Here is a 20,266-nt window from a genome sequence, read left to right as displayed (position 1 = left end):
TATCTGTGGTTTCATTTCTTTGCATGTGTGGATGTGATCAGTTGTTACTGACATCTGGTGAGAATTTCACATCAATAACACCTTTAGAAATATGTTTACTTAGAAAAGTGGTGACGTGTTCAAAACCTATTTTAACCGCTGTACTTTTTTTGATTGTTTGAATTAGCTACTCTGCCTTGTTCGCTTGTTATCCTGCAAAAATAGGGTGCTGTCTTGAGCAATAGTGCTTCAGACTTTCTGAAGGTGTCCCTGGACTTTCAGTGGCTCCAAAGCCTCATTAGAAATAGTCTCAGTGTAAGGAAGCTATAAAGAAGTCATTCTTAAGATAGGAAAGCAAGGAGAAAAGACTGCTATGTACTAAATTACACAAATATTATAAGGTGAAGGTATATTGCAACAAAACTGTGACAGACAACAGAAAAAAAACAACACAAAAAATGTTTTTTAGGTCATTGAAGAAACCTGGAGAGCTAATCCTGAAGACTACTTAAAGAATTAGCTAGAAAACTACTCTAATATGTCAAAGAATAGGCGGTCATACCAAAGATTTTTGGATCATTCAAATTCTGTTTTTGTTGTTTGTGCTGTATTTCCATGTAGCTTTGTCCAGGTCTCCATAAATCACTGCATCTATTTCCCATTTTCCTAGAAAACCATGACAACAGCACATGACTTTGCACATGACTTTGCTTGTGTAACATTTAAGTAACTCCTGTAAGACTGAAAATGAATTAATACTTGGGGCACAATATACCCTTCCTGTTTATTTCATAGCTTTTGTTGCATAGTTAGAGTGTGTGTTGCACTGCTGCATATAGTATTTTCAAAATGTTATCCATCTCCCACTTTTGCTACTTTATTTGTACATTTTTTCTTGAAAATTAATCAATGAATGAATCTTTGGAATTCTAGGCAATCGTTCGCAGTACTAATACGATGGATATTTGAGTCATGTGAAAAATAATTTCTCACAGGCTTCTATGCAGTACTGTGAAAAAATACCTACAACCCATGATTCAGTACTTGTAAAACCACATTTAGCAGCAATAACTTGAAGTAATCACTTTCTGTATGACTTTATCGGTTTCTTGCATTGCTGTGGAGGAATTTTGGCCTACTCATCTTTACAATGTTGCTTCATTGTAAAAGTCGCCTTGAGGCGACTTTTGTTGTGATTTGGCGCTATATAAATAAAATTGAATTGAATTGAAATTGAATTCAGTGCATTGAGGTTTGTGGGCATTTGTTTTTGCACCGCCTTCTTAAAGTGCCACTACAATATTTTTATCTGGCTGAGGTCTGGACTTTGACTGTGTCATTGTAACACTTTGAGTCTTTTCTTTTTCATTTATTCTGTTGGAGATTTGCTGCTGTTCTTACATTTATTGTCCTGTTGCAGCTTCAGCTGTCAGACAATTGGCTTCACAATTGACTCGAAAATACTTTGGTATACAGACGAGTTCTTAGTCAACTTAATGACTGCAAGGTGGCCAAGTCTTGTGGCTGCAAAACAAGCCCAATCACTATCAGCAGTTTCACCATGTCTTCTGTGAGGAAAATAATATCTTACTGTTCATATAAGATAAAGCAGGGATTAAACGCTTTTATTAGAAGTAGAACAAAAACAACAGAACAGTTAAAACTAAATAAAGAAAAAACAACTACAACTATTTATTCTATGAAGGATTCCACTGGGAACATTACTCATGATCCACAACAAATAAAAAAAATCTTTTACTCTTTTATGAAGCTTTATACTCCACACAGATGAATCCTTCCAGCGCTGACATTGCAGAAGATAAATCTACCGAAACTACATGACAGATTGTGGATCTGGATTCACCTCTTTCAATGTCCAAAATTCCCAGAAGCCCCACAGCATCTCCCAAACAACAAAGCCCCAGGTCCACATGGTTTTCCAGCAGAGTTTTACAAAGATTCTGGCCTACACTTGCACCTATTTTTTTTCAGTCATCACCAAACCCTCACTCCTCCACCGTTGTGCTTGATAGTTGGTGCGAGGTATTTGTGCTGATATGATTTGTTTGTTTTTTGCCATATCTGAGTATCATGGCCTAACATCTCCACTTTGAATTTGTGAGACCTTCTCATGGCAACACTTCTAAACAAGCTGTACTTGTTCATTCTTTTTCTATTTGTACTGTCATGAACTTTAACATTTGTTCATGCTAACTAGGCAGAGTCTGAGATGTAGTTGATAGACTGTTGCAGTTTCTCTGAGCATTGCACTTTGGCAAGAATGTGGCATTCTTTTAACACACACCTGAATGCTCCAGACCAGGAAACTGCCAAAATATCTGCTTTTATAGAGGTGCTCACACTTGCTGATGATCATTTAATCAACCGCATTTGATTAGCAGCAACTAGCTAATACTTGCCCTCTTAATTCCTATGGAAACGGTAAGAGTTTACTTAAGTTTTATATGTCTGCAAAAACTTTTTTAACATGACTGCATATTATTCTACCGTAGTGCATTGTTGGCAATAAAGACAAGTCATGTGGTTTAGTGGTTTACAACCTGCAAGTTTTCATTCCAATCAAATAAGACAGGAAGTGACAGCTTATCTCTCCCTCAGTACTCTAAAACAAGGAATCAGCAAATGTGTTGTGCAATCTTGTTTAGCAGGCTTACACAAGATAACATAAAACAATCAGCTGTTCAGCATAAATGAGAAAGAAATGTTGAACATTAAAATAAGACAAGGTTGTGAAAAGTATTTGCTCCCTTCTTGATTTATTTTATTTATTTATTTATTTGCCTTTTTGTCACTCTTGCATGTTGCAGATCATCAAACAAATTTTAATATTAGACAAAGATAACCCGAGTAAATACAAAATGCAGTTTTTAAATGATGATTTTATTTATTAAGGGGAAAGACTAAACAAACCTGGTCCTATGTGATAAAGTCGTCGGCCTTTGTTTTACCACCCTCGGTAGCAAGAACACCAGAGGAAAAAAGTAATAAACATCCATCAGTCTGCAAAGGATCACAAAGACATTTCTAAGGCTTTGGGACTCTGGTGAACCACAGTGATATTAAGACTCATTACATCTGGTGTAAAGCTACAACAGCATTTAATAAAAAGAATATCAGTCAAAGCAGTCAAACATGGTGGTGGTAGCATGGCAGTCTGGGGTGATTTGCTGCTTCAGGACCTGGACGATTTGCTGTAATTGATGCAATGAATTCTGCTCACTACCAGTAAATCCTGAGGGAGAATGTCCAGCCATCAGATCATGCTCTGAAGTGCAGCTGGGTTTTGCAGCAGGACAATCATAAAACACATCAACAAGTTCAGCTCTGAATGGCTCAAAAAGGACAAAATTGAGATTTTGGAGTGGCCTAGTCAAAGTCTCAACTTAAAACCATTTGAGATGCTTTGGCATGACTTTAAACGGGGTCGTTTAAGCTCAGAAACCCTCCAATGTGGGTGAATAAAAACATTTCTGCAAAGAAGAGTGGACAGATTGGACTCCAATCCAATGCTTTTGTGAAAGACTCACAAAATTGCAGTTCTTGCTACCAAGGGTGGCAAAACCAGGTATTAGGTTTAGGGGGTGAGTGCAGGGTAAGGTAGGTGTGTTTATTTTTTCTGGTAATAAATGAAATAATTATTTAAAACTTGCATTTTGTGTCTACTCGAGGTTATCTGTAATATTAAAATAATAGAAGAAATCAGAAAAAAGCTAAATATTTTTACAGCACTATATGTGTACATGTCTGATAAAATGCTGTACGTATTTATAATTATAATGTCTTTATTTCTGGATTCCTCTGTAGAATCATAACTAAAATTGTGGGAAAAAAATACATTTATATTTCTCAATAGTGGTTGGGTCCAGTGCCTCTCATCCTTTAACTCCTGCCGTTTGCAAAGTTTGCAGCATCATTTAAATGCAATCACTGGCACTCTTTGTCTGTTAAGATAAAACAGAAAGGGTTTAGTAGAAAATAAAGGGATTAAGAATGCGTTTTAATCAACAACGACATTGTTTCATTCAATGCGTTGAATGGAAACGAGAGTAAACAACACACTTTCGGTGACGCCTCCGGCAGGTCACGTTGCATGGCCGTGTCCCGTGACGCTGCCAGGGGGCGGGTTATCACCAACAGAGTCGGTCTGTGGAGCTAACCTCACAGAGAGGATCGGAGCCCGAGTGTTGTTTTGAATTTGCTGGAAGACGCCGATTTGGAGAGGGGTAGTGCCTGTGAATAAGATGGCGGATGTAGGAGGCGATGAAACTCGGCCCGTTCTCCCTTCGGCATCCCGTAACGGTCCGGTTGTCGGTTCGTCGGCTGGCACCGCGGGCCACGGCGCAGCAATGGTCACATCGGGACCGCGGATGGTCAGGATCGTCAAGTCGGAGTCCGGCTACGGGTTTAATGTCCGCGGTCAAGTGAGCGAAGGAGGACAGCTTCGGAGCATCAACGGGGAGCTGTACGCCCCTCTTCAGCATGTCAGCGCTGTTTTACCCGGAGGTGCTGCGGACCGAGCCGGGATAGTGAAGGGTGACAGGATCCTGGAGGTGTAAGTCAGCTTCTGTCCCTTCCAGTTAGGACGCGGAGTTAGCAATTGGAGCTAGCTACCCAGTTTAGCCTGTGTGGATCCAGTTTCAAGCATGTGTTATTCCGTCTTCGAGGTTTGCTTCTTGTTGCCATTAAAGTAACTCACTAGTTTATTAATTATTCAGCTTTGGAGCGTTTTGACCTGAGTAAATATTTAAGGCTTTAGCTCCGGTGAGATAACTAGAAAGCTAACCAGCTTACATAAGTTGGACAACAGCCTGTGCATGTTGATTAGCTGTAGCTCGCTAGCGAGCCAGGTAGCTAATGTGTTTGGCTAGCTCCTTGCTCAGTGTCAGCTCCAGCGGGAGATGTAGGACGACATTTAGACGACAGTCCACTTTCCACTGCGTTGTCATATGCATAATAGTGTTGATATGTGTTCTTAGCCTGTGAAATGACAGAGGATGGCAGTGTTGTCACTCAAATTCAGCATCATATGACAGGAGTGTGTGGTCTTACTTGCTTTCACTAGCTAGCATTCGCACCAGCCGTGCTGTTTACATGGGAAGTTTGAGGTGCTTTCTATTGATTTTTAGGGTTTGCTTTTGTTCTATCGCTATATGTAACCTCGAGTGGGTTTGATATACGTGAAGAGATCATTTTAGAAGTGCTTTTATGTTATCTATCGTGCCAGCATTCGTCAAGTCTGCTTTCAAGTCTCTTTCCATTTATCAGCGTTCGGTGAAACACTGCTTCCCTTTGAGTCATAGCTGGCATTTAAATGTAACAGGAAATGTGTCCATACACAGAACCTGTAATAATGTCAGCCAAGCGAACAAATCTACAAGCAGGAATGTAAAGCCCTGGCCTTCAGTAAAACCTGAAGTGTTAATGGTAATAGAGCAGTTCTTACAAACTTTTTTGCTTACGTTTAAAATCAGTGTTTAGTTAGTGTGAGTAGTGTTGATGTCACTTGACAGTGGAGCAATAAAGCTGACTTAGAAAAAGGAAGAACAGAAACGGTAAAGAAGGAACACTGCTCTCACTTCCATTTGCTGAGGCATCAGCATGTTGTTTTCCGTTGGGTTTTTTTACTCATTAGTTCTTTCTGCTGTCATATGATAGATGCAATACTTATCATGTGACCTGTTAACCCGTTTGACCATTTTGCAAAAAAAAAGCCTCATAACTGGACTTCAGCCGGTTAAATATGTTAGTTGTCAGCATTTTACTTGGCAAACAAAGAAAGCCAGCAATGTACTTTATTTACAGTAAGCAGCTCAGGTGGTGTTTCTTGTCTGAGTGTATCACTACTGCCTGAGTGAGCATAGTTGTTTTTTTTTCATGATTTCCTTAAAAGACAAGAAAAAGGGGAAACAAATAAAAATGACCTTGCTTTGCCCTTGTGTGTGTTTTTAGAAGATAATGCTGTGTTCAGTAAAGTTCAACTTGTAAAACATTATATAACCAGGAAGTGAAACTAGTGATCGACAACCTCTTTTGCAAGAGCATCCTGGGCCCACATAAGCACCGTTAACCTGGTACGGTTTTCTGAGGTGGGAGAAACCAGAGCAGCTGGGGAAAAACCCACAGAATCATGGGCAGAACATGAAAACTCCCCACGGGTTTGAACCCATGACTCTGTACTCAGAGTGTAAACCACTGTGCCTCCCAGCTGCCAAATTAGGGGATCAGTTGACTGTTAATCAGTGAGCTTTTATCAGTTTTCACCAGCGACTTTATTTTACAGTAAAGAGTAACAAGTGGAATGGCTGATAAAAAATATAATTAATAACAGTAAAAGCCTGCAAGACACACATATCTGCTCGCATATAATTATTTTATATTATTATTTCTTTATTATTGTTAGTATTATTTTTAGCTCTGAGTAATATTTCATCAAACAGTTTCACTAAGCAATTAAAAGTATTAATACTGTTTTTATTTCTGCCTTAGCCAAATTTACATTGTAGTCATGACGACAGTTTCACCCTTTTGGTTCTGTCCCACCCTTAATTTGGCTTTTCACTCAAACAACTCAGATTAGCTCCCCCCATCACCCCACTCCAAATCTTCTTCTGTTAACTATTATGTACACCCCTTCTTTTTCTGTATGTTTAACTTCCTATTTTAAGTCAGTGACACTACACAGATAAATGCTACGTCTAACATGGCAATCAATGGGCAGGCCTACGCCTACACTTTTCTTCGCCCCCTCCTTTTCAGTGTCTGTCCCACAGTTTCTCATTGGAAGATTAGCAAAGACACCTGATGCTTGTGCCATCTGCTCTCAGCGAAGTCAAAAAGGCACCAGGAGAAAAAGGACATGGGAGCCAACCTAATTGCTTAAGCCTCACAGCCTTGTGTTAGTAAATGGGGAACAATGGGCTAATATTACCAGACAGTATGTTAGGACAGTGCGTACATTAGCAGCTAAAAGAGTACCAGTTTTATTCGAATGATGTATAGATTATACTGTGTTACTGTAATCCCAGCTGCATTGATCTGTAGCAGTAGTGACTGCATCAAGTGCAGTTTATCTATCAGTGTGGTCGTTTCTCACATTCCAAATCCCTTCGGTCAAAGCTTTTTTTAAAGTTTGTTTTGTACCAGTCTAGCTTTAAATTTAACTGCTTATAATAGTGACAGGTCCTTTTTTTCTTTTGGAAGATGCATTGATTTATTGTATAGAATTGGAATCTGGAGAGAGTTTAATATCTCTCCAGAGGTATTTTTAAATGCTTTGAATTGTATCCGTCATTCCCTTTTTTGTAGAGAGTTGAATGAACTTCCAATTCAAATATAGTCTGAATGTGTGAGAACAAGTCAGAGCTGCTTGTTCCTCCCCTTTGCCTCATGTTTCTCCTGCGCTCTTTCTCTCTTTTTTCTAGTAATGGCGTGAACGTGGAAGGTGCAACTCATAAGCAGGTGGTGGATCTGATCCGTGCTGGGGAGAAGGAGCTGGTTCTGGCTGTGCTGTCTGTTCCACCTCAGGAGGCTGACGGTTTGGAAGGAGGAGAGGAAGTCCAGCCCAACTACGACTACAGTGACAAGCAGGCCGTGCCCATTTCTATTCCCACATACAAGCACGTAGAACAGCACTCCGAGAGGTTTGTGGTAAGTGCTGATTTGACAGTTGACATGTTTCCGCCTGGGACTGGGCTTCTCTGGAAGGGTGGAGAGGGCGGCCACGAGTGTGTGTGTTTGCCTGATTTTTAAAATACTTTTGGACCTGTCCGTCTTCAGTTTTAAGTGGAATAACATGTTTGAGCTTAAGCGTTCGATCTAAAGACAGTTTTTAAAGATCTTTCAACCCATCTCACCTCAGGAGGTGGTCCGTCCTCCCAAGGCAGCTGTAGAGGCAACACTGTTACCTTAAATTCTTTCTTGAAAAAAACAAAACAGAAGAAACGGCTTCCTGTGGTTGCTCTAAACATGTTTTTTAATGCTGTGGTAGAAAGAAAACTTTTAACCCTCTGATGCAATCATTTCCTTCTCTCGGTCTTCTCTAAAGTTGCTTCATGTTTTGTTTTTTTTAATGCATCTAGGTATACAATGTGTATATGTCAGGGAGGCAGCTGTGTTCAAAACGCTATCGTGAGTTTGCCATCCTGCACCAGAACCTGAAAAGGGAATTCTCCAACTTCAACTTCCCAAAGCTTCCTGGTAAATGGCCCTTCTCCCTATCAGAACAGCAGCTGGATGCACGACGTAGAGGCTTGGAGGAATATCTCGAGCGAGGTAAGATGATTTGGACAGATCACTAGCTCTTCTGTCCCAGAAGAATTAAATGTATTTAAATATTGAATATGTAGTTAGGATGGAAAATACACCATGCACCCACTGTTATTAGTTTTCTAAATTACACAGTAAATCTAAACACTGGATTCATAGTGTTATTTAGCTGCCCTTTGTTTATTTTATTTACCTTGATTTAATATATTGCTCGCCATTTTTCTTTTCCCTTCCTATTCGTCTCTAGTGTGCTCTGTGCGGGTGATTGGGGAGAGTGACATCATGCAGGAGTTTCTCTCGGAATCAGATGAGGTATGCATCTCGTGCATTATTGTTGTAGCAATGCGACTTTTTATTCTGGGTGTTGAAATATTGTGGGTTGAACTTTCTTTTCCTACCAAACTGTTAGGACTTGTGACTTTCTGAATTGGCACAGTGCTCAACAGTCCATTTTTTGTTTATTATATTATATTATCAGATATGTACTATCTTAGTTAGAGATTTAATTTCCGAAGATGTTATTGTTTGTATTCCATAATTATAGGAATTCAAACTCAAAAATGGAGGGGGGGTTTCAGCATTGGATCTGACTCCAAGTCTCTTAAGCTGTATTTAAACTGTTCTGGCCCATTTTGAGAATCATTTAGTATCATTTAGCTTTCACTGGTTAAAGGGAGCTTAGTTGAGAGCTGTGTTGGCCAGTGACGCAGGCTGGAAATTGGTTACCTTGCTGGTGTTTTAAGGAAGTGCAGCAGCAAAACAAATACCAATACACTGATGTAATCCCACATTTAAAGAAGCGCAATTTGGGGGATTAAGACTTCTTGCCGATTGTAAGTCTTGTTTGGCTATGGCTTGTTGGTTTTTTGTTTGTGTTTTTTAATCCACAAGTACTTAGTGGTAACTTAGAACAAACAAAGGCTTGCATATTCAAACAAGCACGTACAAAGCCTCATTAATCCACTGGGGTAAACACAGCTCTACAGCTGTTCTCATTCTGTTTGGCTTCACTGTACAGAACTACAACGGCGTGTCAGATGTAGAACTGCGGATAGCCCTACCAGACAAGACCACCATCTCCGTCAGAGTCCGTAAGAACAGTACCACAGACCAGGTGTATCAGGTAAGACCACTCCCAGTTGTACAGCTATATTGTACAATATTTTCCATCAGTGTTTTTTTTCCCCACAACTAACTGATGTTGTGTTGATCTTCTGTAGGCATTAGTGATGAAGGTTGGGATGGACAGTATTATGGCGAGCTACTTTGCTCTGTTTGAAGTTATCAACCACTCCTTTGGTAAGAGCTGCACGTGTGTTTGTTGCACTTCACATGGAAAGATGTCTGACCTTTTTTTCACATTCTCTCCTGTTTAATTTGCACATCCTGTTTCGGGGGTTTATGACATGACCACTAAAAATAAATAAAACCCTCTGAATTTAAATCACTGGGCCTCTGGGTATATGAGTAATCATGGGCAGCAAGGGCAGGTATTTTGGTATAGGTTACTAGTATGTTGGGGGGTTTTTTAAGTAACAAACCCCGTTCATCACCCTTCTCCTTCTACTCGGTTTTTGTTGCAGTGCGGAAGCTGGCGCCTAACGAGTTTCCCCACAAGCTATATGTGCAGAACTACACGTCGGCCGTCCCGGGGACCTGCTTAGCACTCCGCAAATGGTTGTTCAGCTTCCAGGAGGAGGAGTTGCTCAGAGACAATCCGCTGGCACTGCACTACTGCTTTCACCAGGTAATAACAGTAATTGGATTCCTCTTGCCGTGGATTTCGGGGAGCTGAACACAGTGATTTGATTCAGAGTTTATTCTTCTGAGCTGAAAATGCTTAAACATATTGAGGGAAAGTTGGTCAATTACACTGCTGATTTACACTAAACGGATCATACTGGTCTCAGTGGCTCCGTAGTGTAGTGGTTTACACATTGGCCTAACGAGCAAAAGATCCCTGGATCAGTCCTGACATGCAGGGAATGTTCAGGGCCAGACTTGAGCCTGGATCCCTGCTGCAGCCTTTAGCACAAAGGTCACTTGCTCAACCAGGTGAGCTACTGTGGCACCTGCTAGCTGCTTTCTCACTTTGTGATGACTGAATTATTTCTAGCTTAGGAGTATTTTCTGTTATAATTCTGGACACAGACTATAACAGAAGCCTTTACCTATAATGTCACCCTAATAAAAGAGCGCTCGGAGATATCATACTTCTTCCGAGGCTGAAAAATTCCCTTCACAAGATGGGTGAATAGAGTCTCTGTCTTTTTTCCTTTTCCCGAGGACATCAAGATGATCCCCAGGTTCTTCTTCTTTCAGCTAAATATGCGTTTATGTAGATACGATGTGAAATGTCCATTTTTGCCTTGTCTTACAATGTTATTAAAATGTCTGGATCCAGATCTGGGTCGACACCCAAAGTTAATAATTTCTCAGCTGGTCAAAGCCCCACCTCGGGTCAGTTTTCATGCAAATACATCCACAAAAACCTCCAGTTTTTCAAGTAGAAGAGGTGAACTTGAGAAAAATACTCCTCATTTAAATTCACTAAAATTAGCTTCAGTACCCACCTACAGGCTGTCCACTGACCAGTAAAGGTCACTAGCTGAAGCATGATAAGCATGCAAAGTTCAGCAGTGACCCATTAAAGCGTGCCTCATGAAAAAGAATCACACCAGTGTGTGCGAACCTGCAATAACTCCATGACTTTTGTGGGGTTTGTCCAAGGGGGCAAAGCTGGGAACACAATGGTGACATATCACCCACTAAGCTGGTAAAGATTGTTATATCAGTGAAAAGCTGTTTTTTACACACACAGTTATGAAGTACACTTTCATTTATTTGTACCTGGCAAATATAACTCTAATATTCTCACACTCTCAGAAGACAGCTGAGAGAGAGGCTGAACAGTTGGTGCACAGCTGCCTGCTGCAGCCAGAAATGACGCTGTGAGACGAGAGTGAACCAAAGCATTAAAGTTATGGGCTAGGAGGCTGAAAGTCATTCAATAAAATATATAGAAATGCATTGTGACTGCCTAAAAATGCACATACGTAATTTTTACGGTCATTGTTTGAATTTTCTCACACAAGGGAGAATGCCTTCATGATGAATGGCCTTAATGTATATATGTGTTTATATTTTATGACCTTAAATGATAAATGTTGTGTCTCCCCATCCCCTCTCCCTGTTCGTGTAGGCACTGGATGATGTGAAGAAGGGATTCATAAAAACAGAGGACAAATCCTACCAGCTGCAGAAACTGGCAGAGCAGCGCAAGATGGCCACGGTCAGTACCACAGACCAGTCTTTGTTCAGGAAGGGGATTGGAATAAGTACACTTTGTGCCTGCTGACCAGCGCTATCACCAAAACACTACCAAATAAAAATGGACAGTCTCAGAAGCCTTTCACACTTCAGAATTCTTCCCTCTGTGGTGTAAAGAGAGATAAAGGAATTGGGTGTATTTGAATATTTGTTGAACATTAACTGAAAGTGGCATGTGTGTAAATTTGGATGACATTCGCAGCTATGTTACTGTTTTCACGCAGCATTTCTGAGGCTTTGAATGTCAGCCTTAGAAGGAAAAAGGTTCATTTATTTGTTCATTCACGTGTCGACAAGCAATCTAATAGCTCCAAATGTTAGGAAGTATTCAGCATGGTTTTCTAAACTTAAAACAAAATAAAAAGCAGAAAAATTACATATACTTTACTTGGATCTACAGCCGTGTTTGTATGACAGAGACACGTGGACGTGAGTGCAGTGTTATAGTTCATCCACATTGTGAGTCAGTCTTCACAGCTCAAACTGCAAGCTCTTCTGAGACCGTCAGCTCAAATGTGTTAACAATAAAAAAACAGCATTGTCACATCAGTAATGAGATTTCTCATAAGTTAACTTCTTTCCTTAGTGTGTTCTGTGGAGGAAAATAAAGTTGACTGTTACTTTTCCTCTATAATACCGTAGTACCTGAGTCTATTGCGGACATGCGAGGGCTACAACGAGGTGGTCTTCCCCCACTGCTCTTGTGACTCCAGAAGGAAGGGCCACGTCATCACAGCGATCAGCATCAATCACTTCAAGTTGCATGCTTGCACTGAGGACGGCACGCTGGAGGTGAGCATTTAAATAGATAACGTTTTATATTTTTAAGCTAAACGTCAATGCAGTGCTCCCTCGCTAGTACGCGGTTCACCTTTTGCGGCCTCGCTGTTTCGCAGATTTTTTTTGGTGCAATTTTGCATGCTTTGTTTTTTTTGTTTGTTTGTTTTTTTACAGCGCATTGTGTTCTGCGTCCTGATTGGCTGTAGAGCATTGTCAGTCAATCTCGTGCCGTATCTCCTGCACAGTACAGAATGTCAAATTTACATACATCTTCGATCGCTAGCAGTGTGACTCTGAAGTGTTGTACTGTATGTTTGTAAGTTTTCTCCCCAACACGCAACACTGTCGACGAAATGTTGTCACCTTCGGGTGCCTTTGGTTTCATTCTATAATACTGGACTTATTTTTCTACAAGGTTTGAACTTTGAGAGTGTTTAAACAAGAGATAGAAATGTGAACATGTTCATGCCTGTCTGAGAAAAGTGTATAAAGTGTGTAGTGGGGTTTTTTACAGCCTTATAACATCTATAATTATTGTAAAAAATAAAGTTGGCTACTTCGCGGATTTCACTTATTGCGGGTTATTTTTAGAACGCAACTCCCGCGATAAACGAGGGACCACTGTATAGATTTCTGTGCATGGAGCTTAACTTCTATCATCTCTTGTTTCTCTCTCAGAACCAGGTAATAGCTTTTGAGTGGGGGGAGATGCAGCGCTGGGACACGGACGAGGAGGGGATGGCTTTCTGCTTTGAGTATGCCAGAGGAGAAAAGAAACCTCGCTGGGTCAAGATCTTCACTCCGTATGTAAGTGTACACTCAAGTGTGCCATTCTCTGGTTTTTTTGTTGTGTTAGCAGCTTTTAGAGTGACACACCTTGATGGGAACAAACGCTTAATAAATAGGAAAATCCCCGATTTATTAATCAACCCACTTTCCTTCACGTGTAATAAAATCTTTAGTAATGAGAAGCAGGAAAAGTAAACAGAAACATGACTTTTACACAGTGACTCTCCTAATTGTGGTGTATTAGAAGCCTGGATTACAATAACGTCTACTTTTTCCTCCCAGTTCAACTACATGCACGAGTGCTTTGAGCGGATCTTTTGTGAGCTGAAGTGGAGGAAACAGGTAAGAACCACTCCTTTCCTCTTTCATTCTGGGAAGCATGCAACTCTATGCCAGCTTCGGTTTTCTAAACATAGCCTGTTCTTGTATTCTATTTAAATCCAGGAGCCTTTCTTTAGTCTTTGCTTTAAAATGATTAGTCTTATATTTCTGGTGTATTGATTTCTTTGCTCTCAGGTTGAGGAAGAAGCGTCTGATAAAGACAACAAAAACTGCAGCAACAACGGTAAGCAGTAAGCGTTTGTTTGTGCTCCTTTTTGCCCTCAATTCAAAGAGATAAACAGCATCACTGAAAGATTAGAGCCTCCAATTTGATCAGAGGCAAATCATAAAGAAATTTGCATTCAGATCTGGTACAGAGTTATGTTTTGATTGATGGCACACATCAGGCGGCATGAATTATGCAAAAAACAAAGGAATCCAATATGACAGAAGTTAAAATGTCAAGGGCAGGGATAAGATTTAATGCATGCTTTTATTTTTGTGCATTATGGTAAAAGTTTACGTGAAATGTAATGAAATATGGACAAGAGACCACAAAGGCAGGAGGATAACAGACAGCTGAGGCCTGAGAAAGCTGAGGACATTCAGATAAGAGGCCTTCAGGATGCTGCACGGGGACTGTGCAGTAATTAATTCACACCGTCTTCAAACTTCCTCCTATTCTGAATCGTCTTATCTATGTTGCAGAGTTTCTGCCTCCTCTGGAGACGCAGCAGAAGGGATGGCGCCACCTAGGGGGAGAGATTGCAACTTCCTAAAGCCGTCACTTGTCATCACTTGAACTAAAACTGGTCCACTTGCATCATCACAGCCACCCCAGAGAGAGCCCATCGACAAACCCAGTACTGAGTGACAGACTCGAGGCGAACCCTGCCCCAAAAACAAACTGGAAGTGACCGACTTGGGAAATTGGATTATTAACACTTGCCGAACCCAGGGGGACACACACATGTAGACACACACATGAAAACAGTAGGAAGAGCATCGAAAGAAGATAAACAAGAGCCAACTTTCACGTCACTTATTAGATCCTCCATAGTGTAACTGTTGTTTTCCTCCATGCATCTGCCCCATGATGTGAGGCAAGACATGAGAGAATTCTCACCACAGCGTGTGATTGGTCAGGGTCACCACAGCGCGAAGGGAGCGCCGCAGTGAAACGCCGCTTGTCGAGAGAGCTGACAGTCCAGAATTGAGGTTGCGACGTTCGGTTTTTCCAACAGGACCCATCCAGATCCCGCGGCGGTGACCTTGTCTGCTGAACTGAGCTGAGATGAAAATAATAATGGAGGGAAACAGAAAAAAGTTCGGTGGTTCTTTCACAGTTGTGATAAAGGACGAAAGTAAAATCATCCTTTACGCCGATGCTGGACATTAACACAGAAGTTGTGTTTTATGTCTCTGGAGTCCTCTGTTTCATCAGAAATCATAAACGGCACAAATGTAACTACATGAAACGGATGTTGAGAGAATGTGTTTGTAATTATTTGTATGTTTAACAATCTTACTTCTGATAAAATATAGATTAATATAAGAGCTGTAATAACTGGTTTCTTGAGATAACACAGTGAAACGCTAACTGAATTTCATTCGAGATGCTATAACTAATTTCCATTTTTCACCTTGACTACAGAGCAACATCTGTTGGCAGTCAGCCCGTTAATGTTAGTATGGCTACCCCCCCCCCCCCCCAGTGTGTGTTTTGTTGTGGTGAATTTTGCAGGGCTTGGAAGCTGAGGAGAGGAGGCGTTCTCATTTTTAGCTCTGTGCAGGAGTAATTTCTGGAACAAAAGGTTGACGGGCCAAAGCGTTTGTTTGTTTGTTTTAAATTTCACACCTTTATATGTGGGCTGTCTTGTCGACAGATTGTCAAGGCGAACAGGGAGTTTTGATTGTAATGCCTGCAGTTACCTGAGCAGGCAGCAGGGAGCAGCAGAGCATACGTATGAGGAGTCTTCTCAGACTTTCCTAAAGACCGATGCCTCTGGCTCTGTAACTCACCCAAAAGTATCACTCCACTGCAATTTGTCCATTAACCAAGAGTCAGGAGGATAGATGGGGTGTGTGCACGTGTGCTGCAGAAAGTAGATGGTGCATAAGGTTGTGTGAGCCATCAGCATACATAGCAGTGCAGTCATCTGTCCCCCTCCTGCTGCACCTAAATGAATACAGTATTAGTTGTGTATGTGTCAATGTAATATAATATAATTTCGTGATTATTTTACAGTTCAGGTTTACTTGTGTTTCTCTTTATCTCTGTCAAAGTCGGATTTTACTCTTCTCTCACCTGAAATATGTAGAAAGCAGATTTACATGTTGACAAGAAAGAAAAATCACAGATTCTTTCCATACATGTATTGATTTAAGTTTTGTTTAATCTTACCAAGGGCTACTAGTTTATCTTGGCATTGGGTGGGGAAAAAAAAGCCAAAAAAACCCCTGAAACTGACACTAATTTTTGGAGCGCGGGTCCAAGTTTTCCTTTACGCTGAAGTTGAAATTAGTTGAAACAGTTCAAATTAGGTTTCGGCTATATAATTGTTCATTTTAGGCCTAGGTTTTAGCCGTATATTTGTTCTCAGTCGGTTACCTTGGGGCATGTTTGTGTGCTGTGCCAGAGTGTGTCCTCTGTGTTTATCATTGACATTGCTGATAAGCTTTTAGGCTCTGATTGGCCGCGTCTGATGAGCTGCCGGTGTCAGAGCCAGCAAATGAAGATGGGGGTTTTGTATCTGTACGACAGCAGAGACGCCAGACAGATGGAGACAAATGGGGAAGCGTCTCCTATTGTCTAGCAAACATTCCTTGCCGCTCACATGCTTTTTCAGCGTAGCGCACATACGCGCACCCCCCCACCCCCAATGCCACCAGTCCAGCTCCCTGCTACTCTCACAAAACTGTTGCAGCCGCACAAAATATTTTAATTGCAGCCCAATTGTTGCTTCTGAGCACAGGCCTCAGTTATACAGGAGTTTATAGAAATACATACCTCAGTGTAGTATCATGTTTGTTTGTTCTTTGCAACACATCACAAGTAGCTAGAATAAGAGGGGGGAAAAACTGCAATGCAGGATGGGCATTTTGACAGGCAGAGTAATAGGCAATTTAGAGATGGATGACATAAGAATCAAAGCTATTCAACCATGATGGGGTTTTTTTTTTATTTATTTTGGGGTGGGGGGTATAAGCTAGATTGTGTGCTTGCGTGCAGGTTTGTCTGTCCTCTGCTCGTACTCTCTCCAGGTTGGTCTCCCATCAGCGCAGGAGATGCGGTTGCCGTGGCAGCACCACGTTGTCTCCACACGCTCAGTGCAGCCTCTGTTCCTTTTATTCCTGTCAGCCAACTGACTCGGTCCTCCCAATAATGTATTCAAAGCGGTGTGTTTTTACTGTTTGATGTTTGTTCTCTGTCCCCGTGGCTCGTGCTGCTGTGAATAGGCTTTTAGAAAGCTGCTGTTATCCCTGTGGTTTTTTTGTGTTTTTTGTTTAGTTGTTTTTTTGTTTTTGTTTTTTTCCTTTTCTTTTCTCGCTGGTTCGGTTTGTCTTGTCTGCACCAGATGCCATCTTAAGCTCAGTCACAGGCAGGTGTGTGTACCCTGTGAGCTGTTGTCCGTTGGAGACGTTTCTTCTGCGAGCTAAATGTCATAGAAAGCAGCGCGTAGGTGACAGCTAAGAGATGAAGGGAATGTTAAGAAGCATGTCTTTGTACAGTCGATCTGTGTTACTTTCTGTTTGTCAGCGTATTTGCGGTGCCGTGGCCCACCTGGGCTTCAAAGTGAGTATTTAATTATGAAGATGAGATAAAATTTTCACACAGTGCTTAAGCTTTTAACATCCAGCAGGTCACCGGGGACCTGGTTGCGATTTATCTGCATGTTAAACGAGCACATTTCCAGAACCATTAACATTCAGATTAATCCTCATACGTCATTTTTGTCCTCACGGTTCTCCCAATCTGCTTTTTTTCCCGCCATTTGGCTATGCTGTTGTCCCCGTTGTCCTAGCACTAGGTCACCAGCAACCGGGGTGGATTGTAAGAGGTTAACAGATGACGTGAATGCAAACGTGGTGATGGCAGAATAAAAAATGTCCATGCGTGGACTGCACACGAGGGCTCAGAAAGTTTGTCTTCATCACTAACCAGCACTGAAACGCTCATCTACATGATACTGTTGCTATAGTAACACATCAGTTTTCTGAGTCTTGTGTGCCAAATCAGTGCTGATTTTCATAACATCTTTCAGTGGCAGATAATATATGAAGGCCTGTTTGTTTGAACGCTGCAGCGTTTCGATTAATCTGTTTGAAGTTTTGATTTATTTTTTGTTTTTTTGACTTCGTCCAGAGGTTATGTTGGTGTCGTCAGCAGCATTTTTCTGTAAACTTGATGTCTTTGGACCTCTGGAATGCACATCTGGGTCAGAGCACATTAGCTGTAGGCTTGTCTGTTTTTAGCTGATGTGTCCTCCCTATGACTAATCTGAAGGGTGGATGTAATTGGTGTTCAAAAAGTGCTGGCCTCCATGTGATTAATTTCTCTTCATTGCTTACAGAGACGGGGGCTTTCCCATTGCAAGCTGACACCGACGTTGATTACAAATCTAAGCCTTGTTGCTATCTCCAGCATAACCTGTAAATAGCTGTTTTAAAAAGTAAAAGAATATTCTTCTGACAAAAAAATAATAATAATGCACTCTTGTTTCTCCAACTCAGAACTTTTTATTTATTTAAAAAAAAAAAGAAACTATAAAGATTGGGGAAATTATAGTGTACAATGTTAGAGCCACCAGTGATCTTTTTTTTGTGTGTGTGTTTGTGTGCGCGTGTGTGAGTGTGTGTCGAGGAGGGGAACGTTTGTGAAACACACAGAGAAAAGGTGTTTAAAAGAGAAGCGGTGTCTCATTTACTAAGTGTATAAAGACATTAACACCTGAGGCTTAAAAAAAAAGGAAAAATGGAGAGTTTTATATCTAAAATTATCCAGGAAGGTTTACTAACCAGTGTAAGAAAAAGAGAAAAGTTTTGAAAATGTTGTGTAGAGTAATAAATTGTAACAATATTTTAAATAAAGTTATATATTGGGAAAATATCCTATTGATCTGCTTTCTTTTACTCCCCTCAAAACGTACACTCATCAGCATCAACTGTGCCCCGCTGGTGCTGGCTTGGACCCCCTTCTTTTTCATGGCACAGTTTCAGTAAGGCGCTGGAAACATTCCTGACATGATAGCATCACACAGTTGCTTCAGATTTGCAGTAGCCTGAGCTATTGATACAAAGCAGGATGCATCCATGCTTTAATGTGTGTACCTAATTCTGATCCTACCATCTGAATGTCACAGAAGAAATCAAGGTTCAGCACACCAGACAACATTTTTCTAATCTTCTATTAGCCATCTGCTTCAAAGTTTGACATACCGTGCGTTCATAGATGCTATTCTGCGTACCTTGTTTGTATCACGTGGTTATTAGAGTTCCCGTTGCCTTCCTACTAACTTGAAGCAGTCTGGACAATCTCCTGTGACGAGTGGCCTCAACAAGGCATTTTCACCGCCGCTTACTGGATATTTTCTGTTTTTCAGATCATTCTCTGTAAATCCTGGAGATGTTGTGTGGGAAAATCCCAGCAGATCAGCAGTTTCTGAGGTACTGAGATCAGACTGGCACCAACAACCATGCCACATTCAGAGGCCCTAATATCACCTTTCTTCCCCATTCTGATGATCCGTTTGGACTTCAGTAGATTGTCTTCACCATGTCTATATGCCTACATGCACATAGTGGATGCCACAAGACTGGCTGATGTGATTTATAATAAAGAGTAGTTGAACAGGTATACCTAATAAAGTGGCTGGTGAGAGGATAAATTAGCTTCATGGAGTATTTTCACTTGCTGTTAAATGAAATGGCTCTCAGACCGTTCTAGCAGTGTACAGACTCTTCCTGTCTGGTAAGACCTCGCTAATGTGAAGACTGTCCACCTATAAAGACACAGCAGTGCTCATCTCAGACCGATTAACTTGTTGAGGAAAAATATGAGACCACTTGAGAGGCTTTAAATGTCTTCATATTTAGATTAGTCAAAATATTATTCAGGATATATTAACCACATCTATAAGCGTTTCTTTCCTGAGCTGCCCAGCATGCTGCTGTTTCAGGTACATTTCATTCATGCCTTTTATTCATCTCTCAGGCTTACATTAACTGCCCCATTTGGAGGAATAAAACCTGTAATTTTTTTGCGTGTGTGGGTGACATTTATGCAAATTCAGTTCAAACTGAGCCGCTGATTGTAAGTGGTAAGTTCAGAGCAAAACAGTTTGGCACAGAATGACTGAGTTAAGGGGCTGAAGCTGATCTGACAGCAATTTTTGTCTTTATATGCTGCAGTGGTTACAAAGTGAAGGCAGGCTGTTCACGACGAGGAACAAATGTGACCGTTTGCTGGCAGGAAACATTTCAACAGCTAAGGAGGTCTCGGATGAATAGGAAGTATAATGTCACAACTTTTTGGATTTATTTATAACTGTCTTGTGTGTTTGTCCTCATCTTTAAAAAAACAAACAAAAAAAAAACACACATTTGCCTCCAAATTAGCCTCAGGTTTGTAGGAACAGGAGAGGCCCTGTGCAGCATGTTACAAGTCCCAAGGCAGCCACTAACAAGTCCACAGGCACATTATTCTGGCAGAGAAACGAGCACAGTGACATTTTGATGGTCACATGCTGCTCAGATCTTAATGTTGTTCACTGTGCTCAAC

At 41.0% G+C, this 20,266-nt stretch overlaps 1 protein-coding gene and 1 long non-coding RNA gene across 3 annotated transcripts; one reads left to right on the top strand and one right to left on the bottom strand.

Moving 5' to 3' along the window:
- Positions 1–1,378: 1,378 nt before the first annotated feature.
- On the bottom strand, positions 1,379–4,198 carry LOC145423369 (uncharacterized). Its single transcript, XR_013904406.1, has 2 exons — positions 4,060–4,198; positions 1,379–3,941 (listed from the first exon to the last, which is right to left on the bottom strand). It is a non-coding gene; the product is annotated as an uncharacterized LOC145423369 (long non-coding RNA).
- Positions 4,107–19,373, top strand: snx27a (sorting nexin 27a). Of its 2 annotated transcripts, none has more exons than XM_080295736.1 (13): positions 4,107–4,552; positions 7,422–7,647; positions 8,079–8,271; positions 8,513–8,577; positions 9,284–9,388; positions 9,486–9,564; positions 9,849–10,012; positions 11,468–11,557; positions 12,238–12,387; positions 13,054–13,182; positions 13,447–13,506; positions 13,681–13,729; positions 19,089–19,373. In XM_080295736.1, the coding sequence occupies exons 1-13, from the start codon at positions 4,242–4,244 to the stop codon at positions 19,100–19,102; spliced, it is 1,635 nt and encodes a 544-aa protein (XP_080151862.1). In that variant the 5' UTR covers positions 4,107–4,241; the 3' UTR covers positions 19,103–19,373. The 2 variants fall into 2 exon arrangements, with proteins under 2 accessions (XP_080151862.1, XP_026011922.1); XM_026156137.2 differs by lacking the exon at positions 19,089–19,373 and adding an exon at positions 14,194–18,595 and having other exon boundaries at positions 4,110–4,552.
- The last annotated feature ends 893 nt before the right edge of the window (positions 19,374–20,266 follow it).

The sequence above is a fragment of the Astatotilapia calliptera genome, chromosome 22 (assembly GCF_964374335.1).
Source record: "Astatotilapia calliptera chromosome 22, fAstCal68.1, whole genome shotgun sequence".
Lineage (NCBI taxonomy): Eukaryota > Metazoa > Chordata > Actinopteri > Cichliformes > Cichlidae > Astatotilapia > Astatotilapia calliptera.
Note: the sequence above shows the minus strand (reverse complement) of the source record. Positions and strands in the feature narration are given on the sequence as shown.

Excerpts from the sequence above, each read along its gene's own strand:
- snx27a (XM_026156137.2), top strand. The coding sequence starts at position 4,242 with ATGGCGGATGTAGGAGGCGATGAAACTCGGCCCGTTCTCCCTTCGGCA. Across the intron at positions 13,507-13,680 it reads AGCTGAAGTGGAGGAAACAG|GTTGAGGAAGAAGCGTCTGA; the intron begins GTAAGAACCACT and ends CTTTGCTCTCAG. Across the intron at positions 13,730-14,193 it reads CAAAAACTGCAGCAACAACG|AGTTTCTGCCTCCTCTGGAG; the intron begins GTAAGCAGTAAG and ends TCTATGTTGCAG.